Genomic DNA, 22,839 nt, shown 5'->3' on the forward strand with positions numbered 1-22,839 from the left:
CACTTAATATATCTATTGATGACCACAATAGATGACCACTCCCAAAACCTTCCTTTGAGGATCCGTCTTTTATCCTAAAATAAGAGGAATTAAGAAGTGTTCTTTAAAAGATCTGGTTTTTGTCTTTTTGTGATTTTGACTGCCCAACGTAGTCCTCAAACTTGTGACCCAATGGTACAGTGGAGGGCAATTGATCATAGACGGTCAGACACCTTAACCACTCGCCCACTGCAGCCCATCTTTTAAAGAATTTTTTTTACAAGCTAAGAAATTATGACTGCAATGATACCTAAATGACATTGTGGATATGTATGATTGTACAGTATTGTGGATATATATGGTTGTACCGTATTGTGGATATATATGATTGTACATTATTGTGGATATATATGATTGTACAGTATTGTGTATATATATGATTGTACAGTATTGTGGATATATAGGATTGTACAGTATTGTGGATATATATGATTGTACAGCATTGTGGATATATATGATTGTACAGTATTGTGGATGTATATGGTTGTTCAGTATTGTGGATATATATGATTGAACAGTATTGTGGATATATATGATTGTACAGTATTGAGGATATATATGATTGTACAGTATTGTGTATATATATGATTGTACAGTATTGTGGATATACATGCGTGTACAGTATTGTGGATATATATGATTGTACAGCATTGTGGATATATATGATTGTACAGTATTGTGGTTATATATGATTGTACAGTATTGTGGATATATATGGTTGTTCAGTATAGTGGATATATATGATTGTACAGTATTGTGGATATACATGAGGGTACAGTATTGTGGATATATATGATTGTACAGTATCGTGGATATATATGATTGTACAGTATTGTGGATATATATGAATGTACAGTATTGTGGATATATATGGTTGTACAGTATTGTGTATATATATGATTGTACAGTATTGTGGATATATAGGATTGTACAGTATTGTGGATATATATGATTGTACAATCATATATATCCACAATACTGTCCAATCATATATATCCACAATACTGTACAATCATATATCCCCAATACTGTACAATCATATATATCCACAATACTGAACAACCATATATATCCACAATACTGTACAACCATATATATCCACAATAATGTACAATCATATATATCCACAATACTGAACAATCATATATATCCACAATACTGTACAATCAGATATATCCACAATACTGTACAATCATATATATCCTAAATACTGTACAACCATATATATCCTCAATACTGTACAACCATATATATCCACAATACTGTACACTCATGTATATCCACAATACTGAACAATCATATATATCCACAATACTGTACAATCACATATATCCACAATACTGTACAATCATATATATCCGCAATAATGTACAATCATATATATCCACAATACGGTACAACCATATATATCCACAATACTGTACAATCATATATATCCACAATAATGTACAATCATATATATCCACAATACGGTACAACCATATATATCCACAATACTGTACAATCATATATCCACAATACTGTACAATCATATATATCCCCAATACTGTACAATCATATATATCCACAATACTATACAATCATATATATCCACAATACTGTACAATCACATATATCCACAATACTGTACAATCATATATATCCTAAATACTGTACAACCATATATATCCTCAATACTGTACAATCATATATATCCACAATACTGTACAGTATTGTGGATATATATGATTGTACAGTATTGTGGATATACATGAGTGTACAGTATTGTGGATATATATGATTGTACAGTATTGTGGATATATATGATTGTACAGTATTGTGGATATATATGATTGTACAGTATTGTGGATATATATGATTGTACAGTATTGTGGATATATATGATTGTACAGTATTGTGGATATATATGATTGTACAGTATTGTGGATATATATGATTGTACAGTATTGTGGATATATATGATTGTACAGTATTGTGGATATATATGATTGTACAGTATTGTGGATATATATGATTGTACAGTATTGTGGATATATATGATTGTACAGTATTGTGGATATATATGATTGTACAGTATTGTGGATATATATGATTGTACAGTATTGTGGATATATATGATTGTACAGTATTGTGGATATATATGATTGTACAGTATTGTGGATATATATGATTGTACAGTATTGTGGATATATATGATTGTACAGTATTGTGGATATATATGATTGTACAGTATTGTGGATATATATGATTGTACAGTATTGTGGATATATATGATTGTACAGTATTGTGGATATATATGATTGTACAGTATTGTGGATATATATGATTGTACAGTATTGTGGATATATATGATTGTACAGTATTGTGGATATATATGAGTGTACAGTATTGTTGATATATATGGTTGTACAATATTGTGGATATACATGAGTGTACAGCTCAGTTGTTCATTTCAGAAGTGGCTGTTATACACAGGTGTTTGTAACAATGTTTTACAGGCGTGACATTGATAGACAAGTTTAATACAGGAGTGATTTTGTGGAACAGATGTTTGTAGGCGACCTATTGAGGTATAATGTCGCACAAGTAAATGGGTATTATATATTCTGCACAGATTAACTTAAATCCAGTCAGAAGAGGTGATCGATTCACATTTCTCGCCAACATCTTGCAAAATGTGGATTTTTTTTGTATATCCTGATATGTTCTAGCTACTTGGTTTCCTAATCAATCTATATATGCTGTAGTAGCAGCTAGGGGTTTAGGTACAGTGTTCTAGGAAGCTGTAATCTTGTATCCTGTATATTATAGGCTTTATAATCTTGTAATCAACACTACAGCTCTCAAAACACCTGCAATACTTGTATCGACTTCTCTCACCTCACCTGTCCCTCTGACTTTGTGGAGTCTTAATACATACCATATACATGCAGGCGCTACATACAGGCACGTAGCTGCCCATATGCTGGTAAGTTCCTAACAGAAAAACATGACAACACAAAAACACTGCTTTTTGCACCCTCTTGTTCCCTACCAAGGCCATGCCCTGGACCCTGTCCTAACTATTCACTCCCATCAAGGGCTAGCTACGCCTCTGACATGTACCAGTTGTTAGGCTTGCAACAAGCCCAGGAGGCCATCACTCTTTTGCCTCAAAGAAGAGAGGTTGCTTGTTACAGGACAATTTTGTTGGCATTTCAACTGAACTGCATTAGATATGGGTAGGGTTATTACCAGGCATATATATTCTACTGAATTGCATTAGATATGGGTAGGGTTATTCCCAGACATATATGTTCTACTGAACTGAATTAGATATGGGTAGGTTTATTACCAGGCATATATGTTCTACTGAACTGCATTAGATATGGGCAGGGATATTACCAGGCATATATATTCTACTGAACTGCATTAGATATAGGTAGGGTTATTACCAGGCATATATGTTCTCTGAACTGCATTAGATATGGGTAGGGTTATTACCAGCCATATATGTTCTACTGAACTGAATTAGATATGGGTAGGGTTATTACCAGACATATATGTTCTACTGAACTGCATTAGATATGGGCAGGGATATTACCAGGCATATATATTCTACTGAACTGCATTAGATATGGGTAGGGTTATTACTGGGCATATATGTTCTACGGAACTGCATTAGATATGGGAAGGGTTATTACCAGGCATATATGTTCTACTGAACTGCATTAGATATGGGTAGGGATATTACCAGGCATATATATTCTACTGAACTGCATTAGATATGGGTAGGGTTATTACCAGGCATATATGTTCTACTGAACTGCACTAGATATTGGTAGGGTTATTACCAGGCATATATGTTCTACTGAACTGCATTAGATATTGGTAGGGTTATTTCCAGGCATATATGTTCTACTGAACTGCACTAGATATTGGTAGGGATATTACCAGGCATATATGTTCTACTGAACTGCATTAGATATAGGTAGGGGTATTACCAGACATATATGTTCTACTGAACTGCATTAGATATGGGTAGGGTTATTACTGGGCATATATGTTCTACTGAACTGAATTAGATATGGGTAGAGTTATTACCGGGCATATATGTTCTACTGAACTGAGTTAGATATGGGTAGGGTTATTACCAGACATATATGTTCTACTGAACTGCATTAGATATGGGTAGGGTTATTACAGGGCATATATGTTCTACTGAACTGAATTAGATATGGGTAGGGTTATTACCGGGCATATATGTTCTGATGAACTGAATTAGATATGGGTAGGGTTATTACCAGACATATATGTTCTACTGAACTGAATTAGATATGGGGAGGGTTATTACCAGGCATATATGTTCTACTGATCTGAATTAGATATGGGTAGGGTTATTACCGGGCATATATGTTCTGATGAACTGAATTATATATGGGTAGGGTTATTACCAGGCATATATGTTCTACTTAACGGAATTAGATATGGGTAGGGTTATTACAAGGCATATATGTTCTACTGAACTGAATTAGATATGGGTAGGGTTATTACCAGGCATATATGTTCTACTGAACGGCATTAGATTTGGGTAGGGTTATTACCAGGCATATATGTTCTACTGAACGGAATTAGATATGGGTAGGGTTATTACAAGGCATATATGTTCTACTGAACTGAATTAGATATGGATAGGGTTATTACGAGGCATATATGTTCTACTGAACGGCATTAGATATGGGTAGGGTTATTACCAGGCATATATGTTCTACTGAACTGAATTAGATATGGGTAGGGTTATTACCAGGCATGGGCTTATTGCCAGATAAGACAGCACTGTATACTACATCATTGAAATGTATGACCTCAGATCTTTGTCACCAAGAAACAAACAACCAATTATTTGAAATGTCACCAGATAAAAGAGGCCTGTGGATATTTTACTGACCATTTGTGAGGGTCATTGAGATGGTCATGAGAAATAATTTTTTAACCAATCAAGTTACTGTATCAGAGAAACCAATAGGTAACCTTAATTTCACTTGACAGAATGTGTTTACAGATCAACACTAGAAGGTCAATACTGTCATAGTTTGGCAATCACCGAAAGTAGTTTCCAGTGCAAATACAGTGTATAAACAAATTAAAGGAGTGTATAAACAAATTAAGAAGTTTTTCTTTCATCAGATGGGAGTGTTTAGATTTTGGGCCTAAAATAAAGTAAGGATTGTTTGCCTAAATCTGACCAACCTGGAAAACAAAGTATACTCAAAATATTTTATTACATTTTAATTTTATCATTATCAAAGCATGCAAGCAACTCATCAAAACATACTTTTAAAAAATTTATTAAACCAGTAAAAAGTTACATTATTTGCAGGTTTAGGCAAACATATTTCATAAAGACTAGCTGGCCTGACTCAGAGCTTACTATAAGATTACTTTATTTTACACTCGGAGAACAATAAGAAACCAATTGGATGTTATTTTATTACTGTCTCTTTAGGACAGGTCTGTCTGGTTTCATATGGGGAATGGTTTCATTTTTCTGATCCTGATTGATCAAAACTGATTCTTTCTGAAAGCTTATTTTATAACAGGACTTAAGGGTAAATCCTAACTGTGTAATTTCTGGTTAGAGTTATCTCCCTTATTACATACTGATAATTCAAGGGTTTACTGCATGAGCCTTATAGTCAATGATAGCATTTTTAGGTAACTTTCAAACATATGCTATCTATTTAAAAAGTCCATATTTATTTTATTGTTTGATCACATTCATTATTTCTATTAGTTAAATTAAAGAGAGAAGAAATAAGTTCAAGGGAAAAAAAGAAAAGCTCAAGGACAATCAGGCCAAAGGACAAATAGCCAAATGAATAATTAGGCCTAAAATCAATTGGCCCAAAGAATATATAGGCCCTAAAGCAAAAAGCCCAAAGGATAAATAGGCTCAAAGGCAAATACAGCCAAATGAATTCAAGGAGAAAGCAAATGGCCATGGGCCAAATGACATGAGGCCCAACTGAATGGCATTAGAAACACTATTTAAATGTCCACTTTTATACGCAAACAGATGAGTAATCAGTGAGGTTGAGGATTAGATTAAGCCAAGTGAAGGTCATTTAAAGGTCAGTCAATGGCCATTTTGCAACAACAAAGATCTATATGCAGTGAATCATCTTGTTTATGACATTTTGTGATAGTGGAACTCTCCATGATAATGTACACATTACCGTGGACAAACAACTTGTGTCATGGTTACCGCAGCAATTCACGCTGTTATGGACAGAGTGGGCATTTATCTGGAGAGGAAGGATATCTTTACAATAGAACTCATTTCACTTTCAATACATCCTGATAAAGGCTTGGTATTGTAGAGATAACACAGACAAAAGACTGAAAATAAGGGGTTCATTACAGATAACTCTTACTCAAAGGTAATGATGATAGGCATGTGGCAGGTGTAAATCTCACATACTTTTCTACCTAAATTTTGTGATGTTTTTCTTGTTTGTTTTATTGACTCAAGTCTTAATTAATTACATGTACTTAAGTGAAGGTTTAACTACAGAATACACATCAAATTTGAAGAATTCATATACTTTTCACAAAAGATAATACTAGAAATGATGTTAAAATTTAGAAAGGATATTATATATTAGAATAAAATTCACTAGATAGGATATAAGAATATTTCCACTAGATAGGATATTAGATGATTGATACTGGATAGGGCATTAGAATATTTCCACTAGATAGGATATTAGAATATTAACAATAGATAGGACATTAGAATATTTACACTAGATAGGATATTAGAATATTTACAATAGATAGGACATTAGAAGGTTTACACTAGATAGGATATAAGAAGATTTACACTGGGTAGGATATTAGAAGATTTTACACTGGATAGGATATAAGAAGATTTACACTAGATAGGATATTAGACGATTTACACTGGGTAGAATATTAGAAGATTTACACTGGGTAGAATATCAGAAGATTTACACCAGATAAAATATTAGAAGATTTACACTAGATAAAATATAAGAAGATTTACAATGGATAGGATATTAGAAGATTGATAAACGAAAGAACATTAGGTTTACACTAGATAGTATATTAGAAGAGTTACACGAGATAGGATATCAGAAGATTGATAAAGGAAAGAACATTAGAAGATTTACACTAGATAAGATATAAGAAGATTTACACTGGGTAGAATATTAGAAGATTTACGTGAGATAGAACATAAGAATATTTACACTGGATAGGATATTAGAAGATTTACGTGAGATAGAACATAAGAATATTTACACTGGATAGGATATTAGAAGATTTACGTGAGATAGAACATAAGAATATTTACACTGGATAGGATATTAGAAGATTTACGTGAGATAGAACATAAGAATATTTACACTTGATAGGATATTAGAAGATTTACATGAGATAGAACATAAAAATATTTACACTGGATAGGATATTAGAAGATTTACATGAGATAGAACATAATAATATTTACACTGGATAGGATATTAGAAGATTTACGTAAGATAGAACATAAGAATATTTACACTGGATAGGATAATAGAAGATTTACGTGAGATAGAACATAAAAATATTTACACTGGATAGGATATTAGAAGATTTAAGTAAGATAGAACATAAGAATATTAACACTTGATAGGATATTAGAACATTTACATGAGATAGAACATAAGAATATTTACACTGGATAGGATATTAGAAGATTTACGTAAGATAGAACATAAGAATATTAACACTTGATAGGATATTAGAAGATTTACATGAGATAGAACATAAGAATATTTACACTGGATAGGATATTAGAAGATTTACATGAGATAGAACATAAGAATATTTACACTGGATAGGATATTAGAAGATTTACATGAGATAGAACATAAGAATATTTACACTGGATAGGATATTAGAAGATTTACATGAGATAGAACATAAGAATATTTACACTGGATAGGATATTAGAAGATTTACATGAGATAGAACATAAGAATATTTACACTGGATAGGATATTAGAAGATTTACATGAGATAGAACATAAGAATATTTACACTGGATAGGATATTAGAAGATTTACATGAGATAGAACATAAGAATATTTACACTGGATAGGATATTAGAAGATTTACATGAGATAGAACATAAGAATATTTACACTGGATAGGATATTAGAAGATTTACATGAGATAGAACATAAGAATATTTACACTGGATAGGATATTAGAAGATTTACATGAGATAGAACATAAGAATATTTACACTGGATAGGATATTAGAAGATTTACATGAGATAGAACATAAGAATATTTACACTGGATAGGATATTAGAAGATTTACATGAGATAGAACATAAGAATATTTACACTGGATAGGATATTAGAAGATTTACATGAGATAGAACATAAGAATATTTACACTGGATAGGATATTAGAAGATTTACATGAGATAGAACATAAGAATATTTACACTGGATAGGATATTAGAAGATTTACATGAGATAGAACATAAGAATATTTACACTGGATAGGATATTAGAAGATTTACATGAGATAGAACATAAGAATATTTACACTGGATAGGATATTAGAAGATTTACATGAGATAGAACATAAGAATATTTACACTGGATAGGATATTAGAAGATTTACATGAGATAGAACATAAGAAGATTTACACTGGATAGGATATTAGAAGATCTACATGAGATAGAATATAAGAATATTTACACTGGATAGGATATTAGAAGATTTACATGAGATAGAATATAAGAATTTTTACACTGGATAGGATATTAGAAGATTTACATGATTTTCATTATTGTGGACATGAATGCAGAGAAAAACATAATTCATAGCTGTAGAAGATCAAGATGAAAGACTCAGCAGTTTTAGACTTGTTTGTATTTCATTGTGATTTCTTATTGGGCAATGATTCACAGAGAAAAAGATGGTATACTAACATGTAGAAGATTTATACGAAAGCGAAAAATAGGGATTTGAATTACATTTCCAAATTAGTTGGGGTATTTGTCCATGCACCTGAACATATATTATTTCTATTAGATTTATTTTAATATTGATGACTAGTATTCTTCCATTATTACTACAGGTCAGACTGAATGAGGACACTGTATTGTTTTCAGGTGGACTGGTGAACTGTTTTGTCTGGTGTTTGTACAAATTGTTCCCTGTTTTGGCCTGTTTGTAGTTGAGTTGAGTGATGATGAGGAAGAGTTGCTCAGTGACAGGAGTCCCAGCATCTGGAGACTGGCTTACTGACCATTGTGATGGCTGCATCTGTCTCACCTCTGTTACAAGGTCTGCATGCATGGGTATACCCTACACAGGGCTAATAGCTTTCTCTGCCACACAGCCCAAGACTCTTCACTGAAATAAAATTATATTCATATCAAATTTTGAACAATGATTTGGAAATCTTTAACAATGATTTGGTTTTGATGTTACAGTTCATTTGTAAATGACAATAACATTTTTGTAGCTTCTTTTTAAATCTATAATGTCTGTAAAGTGAAAAAAAAAATTCAAGACAATTTGAACATCCTCAGTGCCCATGATGGTATGTTCACAGCGGTGATATCCAGTCAAGCACTATACAGATACTGCCAAATATTCCAATATTTATCACTTATTAAATTCATAAAGTTTCAGTACTGACCTTGGACTATTGATGGCTTTGTAGGGTTGAGCGGGTGATGGAGACTGTAATTGCTTTAGTTTACAAACTTTCTATCATAATATACATGATACCACTTCATAATAGACTTTTTTTCAGTATGTGAATCAGGACAGATTCAGCCTTAACATTGGAGTAAAAATGCACTCACAGATGTACTCATGAGACAGATTCAAACAGTACATAAATGGTTAAAGCACTCCCCCATCACAGATGTACTGTTATTACTGTGCATGCTTTAAAAAGTAACCTGCTAGCTATGTAGATTATGTAACGGAACTTGCTCACCTGACCGTAAGATTGTGTGAAATAGTTCTCAGGGATCTCTGTAGCACTGGTTAAAAACTGAAGCTGTTCATTAAAAACTGGATTTTTGGTGTGATAGTAGCTTTGACAAATCATTTCTGACCGATTGCGACCAAGACTAAAACTTGTGACTATGGTCACCATACTGTGGTCTAACCGACCAAGACTAAAACTCGTGACTATGGTTACCATACTGTGGTCTAACCGATCGCGACCAAGACTAAAACTCATGATTATGGTCACCATACTGTGGTCTAACCGACCAAGACTAAAACTCGTGACTGTGGTCACCATACTGTGGTCTAACCGATCGCGACCAAGACTAAAACTTGTGACTATGGTCACCATACTGTGGACTAACCAACCAAGCCTAAAACTCGTGACTATGGTCACCATCCTGTGGTCTAACCAACCAAGACTAAAACTTGTGACTATGGTTACCATACTGTGGACTAACCAACCAAGCCTAAAACTCGTGACTATGGTCACCATCCTGTGGTCTAACCAACCAAGACTAAAACTTGTGACTATGGTTACCCTACTGTGGACTAACCAACCAAGACTAAAACTCGTGACTATGGTCACCATCCTGTGGTCTAACCAACCAAGACTAAAACTTGTGACTATGGTCGCCATACTGTGGTCTAACCGATCGCGACCAAGACTAAAACTTGTGACTATGGTCACCATACTGTGGGCTAACCGATCGCGACCAAGACTAAAACTAGTGATTATTGTCACCATACTGTGGACTAACCAACCAAGACTAAACCTCGTGACTATGGTCACCATACTGTGGTCTAACCGATCGCAACCAAGACTAAAACTCGTGACTATGGTCACCATCCTGTGGTCTAACCAACCAAGACTAAAACTTGTGACTATGGTCGCCATACTGTGGTCTAACCGATCGCGACCAAGACTAAAACTAGTGATTATTGTCACCATACTGTGGACTAACCAACCAAGACTAAACCTCGTGACTATGGTCACCATACTGTGGTCTAACTGACCAAGACTAAAACTTGTGACTATGGTCCCCATACTGTGGTCTAACCGACCAAGACTAAAACTTGTGACTATGGTTACCATACTGTGGACTAACCAACCAAGCCTAAAACTCGTGACTATGGTCACCATCCTGTGGTCTAACCAACCAAGACTAAAACTTGTGACTATGGTTACCCTACTGTGGACTAACCAACCAAGACTAAAACTCGTGACTATGGGCACCATACTGTGGTCTAACCAACCAAGACTAAAACTTGTGACTATGGTTACCATACTGTGGACTAACCAACCAAGACTAAAACTTGTGACTATGGTCACCAAACTGTGGTCTAACCGATCGCGACCAAGACTAAAACGAGTAATTATGGTCACCATACTGTGGACTAACCAACCAAGACTAAAACTCGTGACTATGGTCACCATCCTGTGGTCTAACCAACCAAGACTAAAACTTGTGACTATGGTCACCATACTGTGGTCTAACCGATCGCGACCAAGACTAAAACTAGTGATTATGGTCACCATACTGCAGACTAACCAACCAAGACTAAAACTTGTGACTATGGTTACCATACTGTGGACTAACGAACCAAGACTAAAACTTGTGGCTATGGTCACCATACTGTGGGCTAACCGATCGCGACCAAGACAAAAACTAGTGATTATGGTCACCATACTGAGGACTAACCAACCAAGACTAAAACTTGCGATTATGGTCACCATACTCTGGACTAACCAACCAAGACTAAAACTCGATCATTTCTGACCGATTGCGACCAAGACTAAAACTTGTGGCTATGGTCACCATACTGTGGACTAACGAACCAAGACTAAAACTTGTGGCTATGGTCACCATACTGTGGTCTAACCGATCGCGACCAAGACTAAAATTCGTGACTATGGTCACCATACTGTGGTCTTACCAACAGAGCTTCCTGGTCAACAGTTGTACCCTGGCCAGCTCAAACTACAGAACTTTATTTCCAAAACAAAATTAAGGGGAGGTAACTGCACGGGTTGCCTGCAGTTAAAGGACAAGGATCCCTCAAAAAAGTCCAAAGTTCAATTGTCTATAAATGTAAAAGGTTTTTATTCAGGTCAGTCCAAGCTTAGCGAAAAATACTTCTATTTACATGTGCATCTATGTACTCATGTGGCACTGAACAATTACACAAAATTCCATTTTGGACTTAATTCTATATTGTATAATAATCTTGGGGGGCCTTGTCAAACTTTTGGAGTATTACCCTCATATGAGAATGGCAATTATCACTGCCTATAGTATCCCACAGGAGTAAGAAGGAAGCTATGGTTAAAAGTCAAAGACCGTTTCAGGAACTATCCATCATGCTTTCATTGATCGTGACTATAAAATGTTCTTTCTGCTTTAATACTTGCACAGATAAATAATGGGAGAGATTTACTAGCCTCTACCTCATTGGTGGAGGAAAATAATGGGAGAGATTTACTAGCCTCTACCTCAATGGTGGAGGTAAATAATGGGAGAGATTTACTAGCCATTACCTCATTGGTGGAGGTAAATAATGGGAGAGATTTTCTAGCCTCTACCTCATTGGTGGAGGTAAATAATGGGAGAGATTTACTAGCCCCTACCTCATTGGTGGAGGTAAATAATGGGAGAGATTTACTAGCCCCTACCTCATTGGTGGAGGTAAATAATGGGAGAGATTTATTAGCCACTACCTCAATGGTGGAGGTAAATAATGGGAGAGATTTACTAGCCACTACCTCGTTGGTGGAGGTAAATAATGGGAGAGATTTACTAGCCTCTACCTCATTGGTGGAGGTAAATAATGGGAGAGAATTACTAGCCTCTACCTCATTGGTGGAGGTAAATAATGAGAGGGATTTACTAGCCACTACCTCATCTGTGGAGGTAAATAATGGGAGAGATTTACTAGCACTACCTCAATGGTGGAGGTAAATAAGGGGAGAGATTTACTAGCCTCTACCTCATTGGTGGAGGAAAATAATGGGAGAGATTTACTAGCCTCTACATCATTGGTGGAGGTAAATAATGGGAGAGATTTACTAGCCACTACCTCATTGGTGGAGGTAAATAATGAGAGGGATTTACTAGCCACTACCTCATTTGTGAAGCAGTCAAATATCCAGAACTTTATTGTTTTTTTAAATGGTTATTATTGAAACTTTTAATGTCAACAGCAGTTGAAACTTGTACTTTGATTGTGAGGAGAATCATGTTATAGCTTTTATGTTAAAATTTACCTTTGTTTCAGTTTCAGGGTTAGGTAATAGGGGAAGTATTATTGTGCTTATAAAATTATTAGCTCACCGGGTCCGAAGGACCAAGGTGAGCTTATGCCATACCGTGGCGTCCATCGTCCGTCAACAATTTCTTTAAACAACTTCTTCTTCTGAACCACTGATTGAAATTTAACTAGATTTGACTGGACGCATCCCTAGGTGGTGGGGATTCAAAATAGTACAAATGGTGGGGCTGACCCCCCAGGGGGCTGAGGGGCAGGGCAAAAAGGGGGCAATTTGGCTATATTATTTTAAGCGACATCTTCTGTAGAACTATGCATTGGATATCAATCATATTTAATCAGAAGCATTCATGGGAGGTAGGGATTCAAAATTGTACAAATGGTGTGGCTGACCCCCGTGGTGGCTGAGGGGCGGGGCCAAAAAGGGTTAAGATACCCACCATACAACCATATATACAATTGCTGAGTATAAAGAGAGGAAAGCACATTTGCTTCCAGGATGGCTCTAGGGTCTGGCCCCACCCTTGTAGACTAAACCCCTGGGTCATAACTTTGAAACAGTTGAGATCCCCAACACAAAACTATATATACAAATGCTGGGCAAAAAGAAACAAATGCAGTCATGATATTAGAATTGATCCTGGGGTCTGGCCACAACCCTAGGGACCTCGTTTCTGAGTCACAGCTTGGAAACAGTTCAGATCCCCACCCCATAACCATACACAAAATTGCTGGGCATAAAAAATCAAATACAGATATGCTACAAGGATTGGCCTTGGGGTCTGGCATATTCCCTTGGATCTCATTTGGAGAATATTTTGCCATGATTGCTTAGATATCCAGGTGAGCAATACAGGCCCTCTGGGCCTCTTGTTATATAAAGCTATTTCTTCAGTTATTAAAATGTTACTGCTGATAATTTGCCAGGTTAAATTAATGTATTCCTGTCTACATGGTTCAACCATTCAGTCAGCATAATGGAAGGCAAACTCGGCAGCTTAAAATTGGATTGTTTCTGCCATAGCATGATAATGATGAAACATTTATTTTATTATTCTATGTTTTAACATATTTGCATGAAAAATTGTGTGAAAATTAAGTTTCCTCGTTAAAGTCACTGGACCATAAACACAACTTTAATCTATGGTAATTTATTGATAAAAATTAAGGCTGTTTATGGAACTTTGTCTGCATGGAGGGAAAGAGGATTTGATTATTTTACTGATAATCATATTCAAGATTGATGATATTTCCTACGAAGTATTGAAATCAATGTCATGAATAATACATTGAATAATAAATTGAAAAGCATGGGAGAAAAAAATAAACGTTTGTTTGATTCTGAAATGTTTTCTTTCATGAAGTGTTATTTTATCTAGACATTCACGTAGATTATAGCTTGCCAAGTCAGCTGTTCCAATTTAATGTCAAGGTCTACTTTTGATAAACATTTGTGACTTGTCTTCAAGGCCAAATAAAAGATTATGTGGTAGTCATATCTAAAAGATAGACAAAGTCAAAAGGGATTGAACTTAATGGATGTTCTTTTTTTCAGTATTTTCATCACTTAAAAATGAAAATTGCCATCAAAATGTATATACCTTACATGAGAGCTATTTTCAAAATAATTTCAAGATTAAATTATTTTACAAAATTATTGTAGCCGGGTTCAGGTGCTGCACAGATTTCTTACACATCACAAAGAAGCAAATTTCCATTTACACAATCATTTATTGGAGTCGAAAGACCCTGCTACAGCACAAATAAAACATAAGCACATGTACAATACATAACAGATCTACATTATACAATGGACATCAGATTGACTTTACATAAAAAAACACTACCCATAACGGTTGCAATTAATATTACGAATTTAATACAATACATTTGAAATACTTACACATGATGAATTATAGAATTGACCAATTTTGCACATAAACTATGATAAAGACGAGATAATTAAATAGTGCCTTATTTTAAAAATACCTGCCCTATTGCTCTGACAGGGGTCTGCTGATGATATCTATGTATAATATACGTTGCCTACATAATAGGTATATGGTTCTGTTGAAAAGAAAAATAACAAAACTTAATATATAGTAAACATGTTTAGCAAATTACTTTTAAAATACTTGAATTACAGTTTTCATAAAATGATAATGGAAACCACACCCAAAAATACGTTTATCAAAGAAAGATATTTTAACTTCTTCAAATATTTTAACAAATGCAATCATACTAATTCCATAAAGGTTAATAATATTACCCTAAAATATAAAATTTCAAATAGCTCAATACTAATATATTTCAAACACTTACTCTGAAATAAGTAGAGTTCTGTTCACCAAGTACGTCAGACATACGTACAACTTAAGCATTCTCACTAAGAGAATACTATATGGTTTAATGATTTGAATTAAACTCATATTTCAAAATAAACTAAAAGGTAGCACTGCCACATTATCATACACTTTAACTTAAATCACTTGTATTTTGCAAGATGTATATTTTTGAGCCGATCCTAAACTGATAGATCTTGTGAATGCTGACTAAGAAACACGATTTCCCTTTACAGTTATTGGTTGCTTGTAAGTTTATTAAATATTACCAGCAAGTTATGGTAATATGAAATTTAAATAAACATTCACATTTATTAATTGATATACATTTTCATAGTTATTAAAGTTTTTGGATGAATGCCCATGTGATTTACGTAAAAAGAAAAACTTATCATTTCCCTTTGTCATACTCTGTCAATCAGATATTTTCGTAACCAGATATTCTCACAATCGGATTCTCTCACAGTTAAATACTCTCACAGTTAAATACTCTCACAGATAAATCCTCTCACAGTTAAATCCTCTCACAGTTAAATACTTTCACAGTTAAATACTCTCACAGTTTCACTGTTTAGAATAGATGCACACAGATTTTAACAGATGAGCAAGCTCAGCTTTTAGAGCTTACAGATAAGATAAAAGATTACTGGGCTTATTCATGAATTTGACCCTTTTAGCAGGGAGTTCTTCAAAGATAAATGACAAAACAATAGAGGATATTTAATTGTTTTCCATTGATTTCCATATATATTTCACAGCTATGACAGAATATTGATATTTTTCACAAGTGTGAAGCATTAGTGAAAACATCAGTATAATCTGCCATACCTATACATGTAGTAGTATTCAATGTGAAAACCATTTAATTTCCATTTTTTTCCAATTTTAAAAGCACCTGCAACAACAACAAAATACAGCATCAAGATTGTGTAGAAGTTGATAGCGTTGTCTGTGGTGCTGTAGTCTAATGACTTCACCCTTGACAACAAGACTTTGACAACTTCACCCTTGACAACAAGGCTGTATGCCATTTTGAATAGAATACTCCATGCATTTCTACATTTTCTGCATTATCTGTTAAGGTTTGATTACTAAATGTTATTAATTGATACCTATTAGTGTATTTAGTAAAACAATACTTTATGTTGCTGTTGCTTCCAGCCAGAAAATCTGCAGCTGTGAATGCAGGAAATAGAAAAAACGTTTTGATTGGTCAGTACCACAAGTGATATCTTCCCTTGTACTAGATTATTAGTATTAGATATCACTTTTGGTATCTGTCACCGCAGTCAAAGATAGCAGTTTCTGTCATGTTTATAGAATCTGAAATCTTACTGGCAAAAATCTTTATGAAATTTAAACAAAGTAAGGAAGTATTGGCTTAATTGTCTTTGATAAATAAGGTCAATGTCATTCTTCAGAATTATAAAGACACAAGTCAATTCTGCAGTGTTACCCAGAAATTGATCAATCCTAAACAAATTCTTCATGAAAATTTGACTGATCACACCTTAGGCATGGGCAACAATGACATTACCATGAACATAAACTGGAGAGCTCAACTGATTGACCATATTGAGAACAGACTGGCTGAGTTGTATATGTAGGTCAGACATCCTTGTGACAAGATACAGAGCAAATCTGGACTCTGGTAAGGTTGTCAGCTGGCCGAAGAGAAAACCTAGTGTATGTTCACATTGATATTGTTGAAAGGTAAAACTAATTGGTTATATCCCAAGGACTGTTCACTGATGGTCTGTAGATATTGTTGAAAGGTAAAACTATCAGTTATATCCCAAGGACTGTTCACTGATGGTCTGTAGATATTGTTGAAAGGTAAAACTATCAGTTATATCCCAAGGACTGTTCACTGATGGTCTGTAGATATTGTTGAAAGGTAAAACTATCAGTTATATCCCAAGGACTGTTCACTGATGGTCTGTAGATATTGTTGAAAGGTAAAACTATCAGTTATATCCCAAGGACTGTTCACTGATGGTCTGTAGATATTGTTGAAAGGTAAAACTATCAGTTATATCCCAAGGACTGTTCACTGATGGTCTGTAGATATTGTTGAAAGGTAAAACTATCAGTTATATCCCAAGGACTGTTCACTGATGGTCTGTAGATATTGTTGAAAGGTAAAACTATCAGTTATATCCCAAGGACTGTTCACTGATGGTCTGTAGATATTGTTGAAAGGTAAAACTATCAGTTATATCCCAAGGACTGTTCACTGATGGTCTGTAGATATTGTTGAAAGGTAAAACTATCAGTTATATCCCAAGGACTGTTCACTGATGGTCTGTAGATATTGTTGAAAGGTAAAACTATCAGTTATATCCCAAGGACTGTTCACTGATGGTCTGTAGATATTGTTGAAAGGTAAAACTATCAGTTATATCCCAAGGACTGTTCACTGATGGTCTGTAGATATTGTTGAAAGGTAAAACTATCAGTTATATCCCAAGGACTGTTCACTGATGGTCTGTAGATATTGTTGAAAGGTAAAACTATCAGTTATATCCCAAGGACTGTTCACTGATGGTCTGTAGATATTGTTGAAAGGTAAAACTATCAGTTATATCCCAAGGACTGTTCACTGATGGTCTGTAGATATTGTTGAAAGGTAAAACTATCAGTTATATCCCAAGGACTGTTCACTGATGGTCTGTAGATATTGTTGAAAGGTAAAACTATCAGTTATATCCCAAGGACTGTTCACTGATGGTCTGTAGATATTGTTGAAAGGTAAAACTATCAGTTATATCCCAAGGACTGTTCACTGATGGTCTGTAGATATTGTTGAAAGGTAAAACTATCAGTTATATCCCAAGGACTGTTCACTGATGGTCTGTAGATATTGTTGAAAGGTAAAACTATCAGTTATATCCCAAGGACTGTTCACTGATGGTCTGTAGATATTGTTGAAAGGTAAAACTATCAGTTATATCCCAAGGACTGTTCACTGATGGTCTGTAGATATTGTTGAAAGGTAAAACTATCAGTTATATCCCAAGGACTGTTCACTGATGGTCTGTAGATATTGTTGAAAGGTAAAACTATCAGTTATATCCCAAGGACTGTTCACTGATGGTCTGTAGATATTGTTGAAAGGTAAAACTATCAGTTATATCCCAAGGACTGTTCACTGATGGTCTGTAGATATTGTTGAAAGGTAAAACTATCAGTTATATCCCAAGGACTGTTCACTGATGGTCTGTAGATATTGTTGAAAGGTAAAACTATCAGTTATATCCCAAGGACTGTTCACTGATGGTCTGTAGATATTGTTGAAAGGTAAAACTATCAGTTATATCCCAAGGACTGTTCACTGATGGTCTGTAGATATTGTTGAAAGGTAAAACTATCAGTTATATCCCAAGGACTGTTCACTGATGGTCTGTAGATATTGTTGAAAGGTAAAACTATCAGTTATATCCCAAGGACTGTTCACTGATGGTCTGTAGATATTGTTGAAAGGTAAAACTATCAGTTATATCCCAAGGACTGTTCACTGATGGTCTGTAGATATTGTTGAAAGGTAAAACTATCAGTTATATCCCAAGGACTGTTCACTGATGGTCTGTAGATATTGTTGAAAGGTAAAACTATCAGTTATATCCCAAGGACTGTTCACTGATGGTCTGTAGATATTGTTGAAAGGTAAAACTATCAGTTATATCCCAAGGACTGTTCACTGATGGTCTGTAGATATTGTTGAAAGGTAAAACTATCAGTTATATCCCAAGGACTGTTCACTGATGGTCTGTAGATATTGTTGAAAGGTAAAACTATCAGTTATATCCCAAGGACTGTTCACTGATGGTCTGTAGATATTGTTGAAAGGTAAAACTATCAGTTATATCCCAAGGACTGTTCACTGATGGTCTGTAGATATTGTTGAAAGGTAAAACTATCAGTTATATCCCAAGGACTGTTCACTGATGGTCTGTAGATATTGTTGAAAGGTAAAACTATCAGTTATATCCCAAGGACTGTTCACTGATGGTCTGTAGATATTGTTGAAAGGTAAAACTATCAGTTATATCCCAAGGACTGTTCACTGATGGTCTGTAGATATTGTTGAAAGGTAAAACTATCAGTTATATCCCAAGGACTGTTCACTGATGGTCTGTAGATATTGTTGAAAGGTAAAACTATCAGTTATATCCCAAGGACTGTTCACTGATGGTCTGTAGATATTGTTGAAAGGTAAAACTATCAGTTATATCCCAAGGACTGTTCACTGATGGTCTGTAGATATTGTTGAAAGGTAAAACTATCAGTTATATCCCAAGGACTGTTCACTGATGGTCTGTAGATATTGTTGAAAGGTAAAACTATCAGTTATATCCCAAGGACTGTTCACTGATGGTCTGTAGATATTGTTGAAAGGTAAAACTATCAGTTATATCCCAAGGACTGTTCACTGATGGTCTGTAGATATTGTTGAAAGGTAAAACTATCAGTTATATCCCAAGGACTGTTCACTGATGGTCTGTAGATATTGTTGAAAGGTAAAACTATCAGTTATATCCCAAGGACTGTTCACTGATGGTCTGTAGATATTGTTGAAAGGTAAAACTATCAGTTATATCCCAAGGACTGTTCACTGATGGTCTGTAGATATTGTTGAAAGGTAAAACTATCAGTTATATCCCAAGGACTGTTCACTGATGGTCTGTAGATATTGTTGAAAGGTAAAACTATCAGTTATATCCCAAGGACTGTTCACTGATGGTCTGTAGATATTGTTGAAAGGTAAAACTATCAGTTATATCCCAAGGACTGTTCACTGATGGTCTGTAGATATTGTTGAAAGGTAAAACTATCAGTTATATCCCAAGGACTGTTCACTGATGGTCTGTAGATATTGTTGAAAGGTAAAACTATCAGTTATATCCCAAGGACTGTTCACTGATGGTCAGTAGATATTGTTGAAAGGTAAAACTATCAGTTATATCCCAAGGACTGTTCACTGATGGTCTGTAGATATTGTTCAGTCAGGTACAAGGTTTGAATATCGATATTCTCATTAATTGGTATTGTTCATGGTAATATTATCAATTATGAAGTCTGCATATGGTTGGTCTCACGTCATTTCTTTTTACTTCCAGGAGTTTTGTAGTGAAAGAGTGGGTGGGTACTTCAAATCAGTTGCTATATATATTGTTTATAAGTCCCCCACCGGAACCCGGGAGAGGGGGGGGGGGGGGGGTTACTATAGTCTGTCCGTCTGTCCTTCTGCCCGTTCGTCCAAGAAGTTTGTCCAGGGCATATCTTCTATACTTTTTCACATGGAGTAACCAGATTTGGTGTACAAGGGCATCTTGGGATGGTGGAATGCAGAGTGCAAGAATCAAGTCACTGTGACCTATGACTTGACATTTGACCTTAAGTTTTGAAAAAGTTTGGCGGGGGCATATCTTCTGTACTATTTCACCTGGAGTAACCAGATTTGATGTACAAGGACATCTTGGGATGGTGAAGTGGAAGAAGTAGGTCACTATATCATCACTGTGACCTATGTTTCATGACATAGGTGTACTTTTTGTTAAATATAGAAATCATTATCAGAGGGGGATTAGGGATTGCCTTGCAATACTCTGTTGAGTATTATAAGATGTGAGATTTAAATGTTGTGTACTTTTTGTTAAATGTTGAGTATTATAAGATGTGAGATTTAAATGTTGTGTACTTTTTCCAGTTGTGATTGTTAACATATTCAAAGTCAAGTGTTCTAGTTGACAATCTGCCAAATACAGATGGGGTGATATTATGGTCATGTGTAATCTACATCTATATTAATATGTCAAAGAACTTTGAATGCTGCTGGCATTATTTGTAAACAATATTAATTCCCCTACAGATGGTAATAAAGCCTGCCCATTAATTTAAAGAATGGCAAGTTAACTATCTGACCTATAATTAAACAGGCAAGTCCATGTTTAAATGTTGGGGAAGACAGCTAGTTAATTTGTTTTGATTGTGATATCATCCTGGTGTTAAACTACAGTATGGTGATTTATTCATGTCGGCCATGACTTATCTAGCCAAATTGTCTGTAACTACTGTACAGCCCCATGTCATGTCCATTAGTAAACTCATTTCTTTATAGACACCAAGGCACTCAAAAACATGTTAGCTTGACCAACACAAAACCACACTAAGGCACTCAAAACTGTTAGCTTGACCAACTGCAAAATTACACCAAGGCACTCAAAACTGTGTTAATTAACTTGCAATTGACCAACCACAGATTCACACCAAGTATCTCAATGTTCAAAAAATTCTCCTCAATATACCAGGAACTCATAAAGATTTATAGTTTGAAGTGAGATGTGTAAATGTCCTTATGATAGACTTAAGTGACCGCTGGACTTAGTGAAGAGTTTTTTTGTCATTACTCTAGATACTTTCTTAGCTCTCATGGAGAAAATGTTAACAAACAAATTATAACGAATTATTTTCAGACATATTTAATTGAAGTCACTATATTGATACCTACCTACTACCTAGCTTTACTTTTGACAAGAAACAAGGTTTATTTTCTCTAAAAATATTGTGCAAGTTAACAGACTTATCATTTGTGATGTATTATTTTTAAAGTCCATAAAGTTTTCCTTTCCGTTACGTATCATCTATCTCCACATGGTAACTATTTATTGATGAAATATGAGGCTTTGATTTTTCTGTAGTAATTTATAATGTCTGTACAGATAATCAGCTTCAGATAATGTCAGCACATCACCATCAAGTCATCAAGAATTCTATCGAAACACTTATGTTTTGAAGCACAGAAATCTTAGAATTCCTGACAAGCATTTCAGGGCCTATTTATAGGGTCTAACACATGAATTCCAGAAGTCTTTCCATACATAGAACCAAGCCAGACAAGGCACATAATTGTCTGAGATTTATCCTGATGAGATTTTACGGTTCAATTTTTGTTATGTATATCCTGACTAATTCTAGATACAACATTGTCACTTGTATATATACCTGTATAGAATTTCTAGGTAATATCTTGTCACCTGTATAGAATTTCTAGGTAATATCTTGTCACTTGTATACCTGTATAGAATTTCTAGGTAATGTCTTGTCACCTGTATAGAATTTCTAGGTAATATCTTGTCACTTGTATACCTGTATAGAATTTCT

The 22,839-nt window shown here is 34.7% G+C and overlaps 1 protein-coding gene across 4 annotated transcripts in view; it reads left to right on the forward strand.

The window, feature by feature from the left end:
* Nucleotides 1-22,839, forward strand: part of LOC110454315 (synapse-associated protein 1-like) — an 89,681-nt gene that overhangs the window by 51,362 nt on the left and 15,480 nt on the right. The window contains exon 9 of one of the 4 annotated variants that reach the window (XM_021503760.1): nucleotides 9,279-9,388. The exons of the other annotated variants lie outside the window; for them this stretch is intronic. Coding sequence (XP_021359435.1) covers nucleotides 9,279-9,349 — 71 coding nt within the window. The 3' untranslated portion in view covers nucleotides 9,350-9,388. The remainder of the gene's footprint in view (nucleotides 1-9,278; nucleotides 9,389-22,839) is intronic. 4 annotated transcript variants of the gene reach the window in all.

The sequence above is a fragment of the Mizuhopecten yessoensis genome, unplaced genomic scaffold (genome assembly GCF_002113885.1).
Source record: "Mizuhopecten yessoensis strain PY_sf001 unplaced genomic scaffold, ASM211388v2 scaffold7763, whole genome shotgun sequence".
Classification (NCBI taxonomy): Eukaryota; Metazoa; Mollusca; class Bivalvia; order Pectinida; family Pectinidae; genus Mizuhopecten; species Mizuhopecten yessoensis.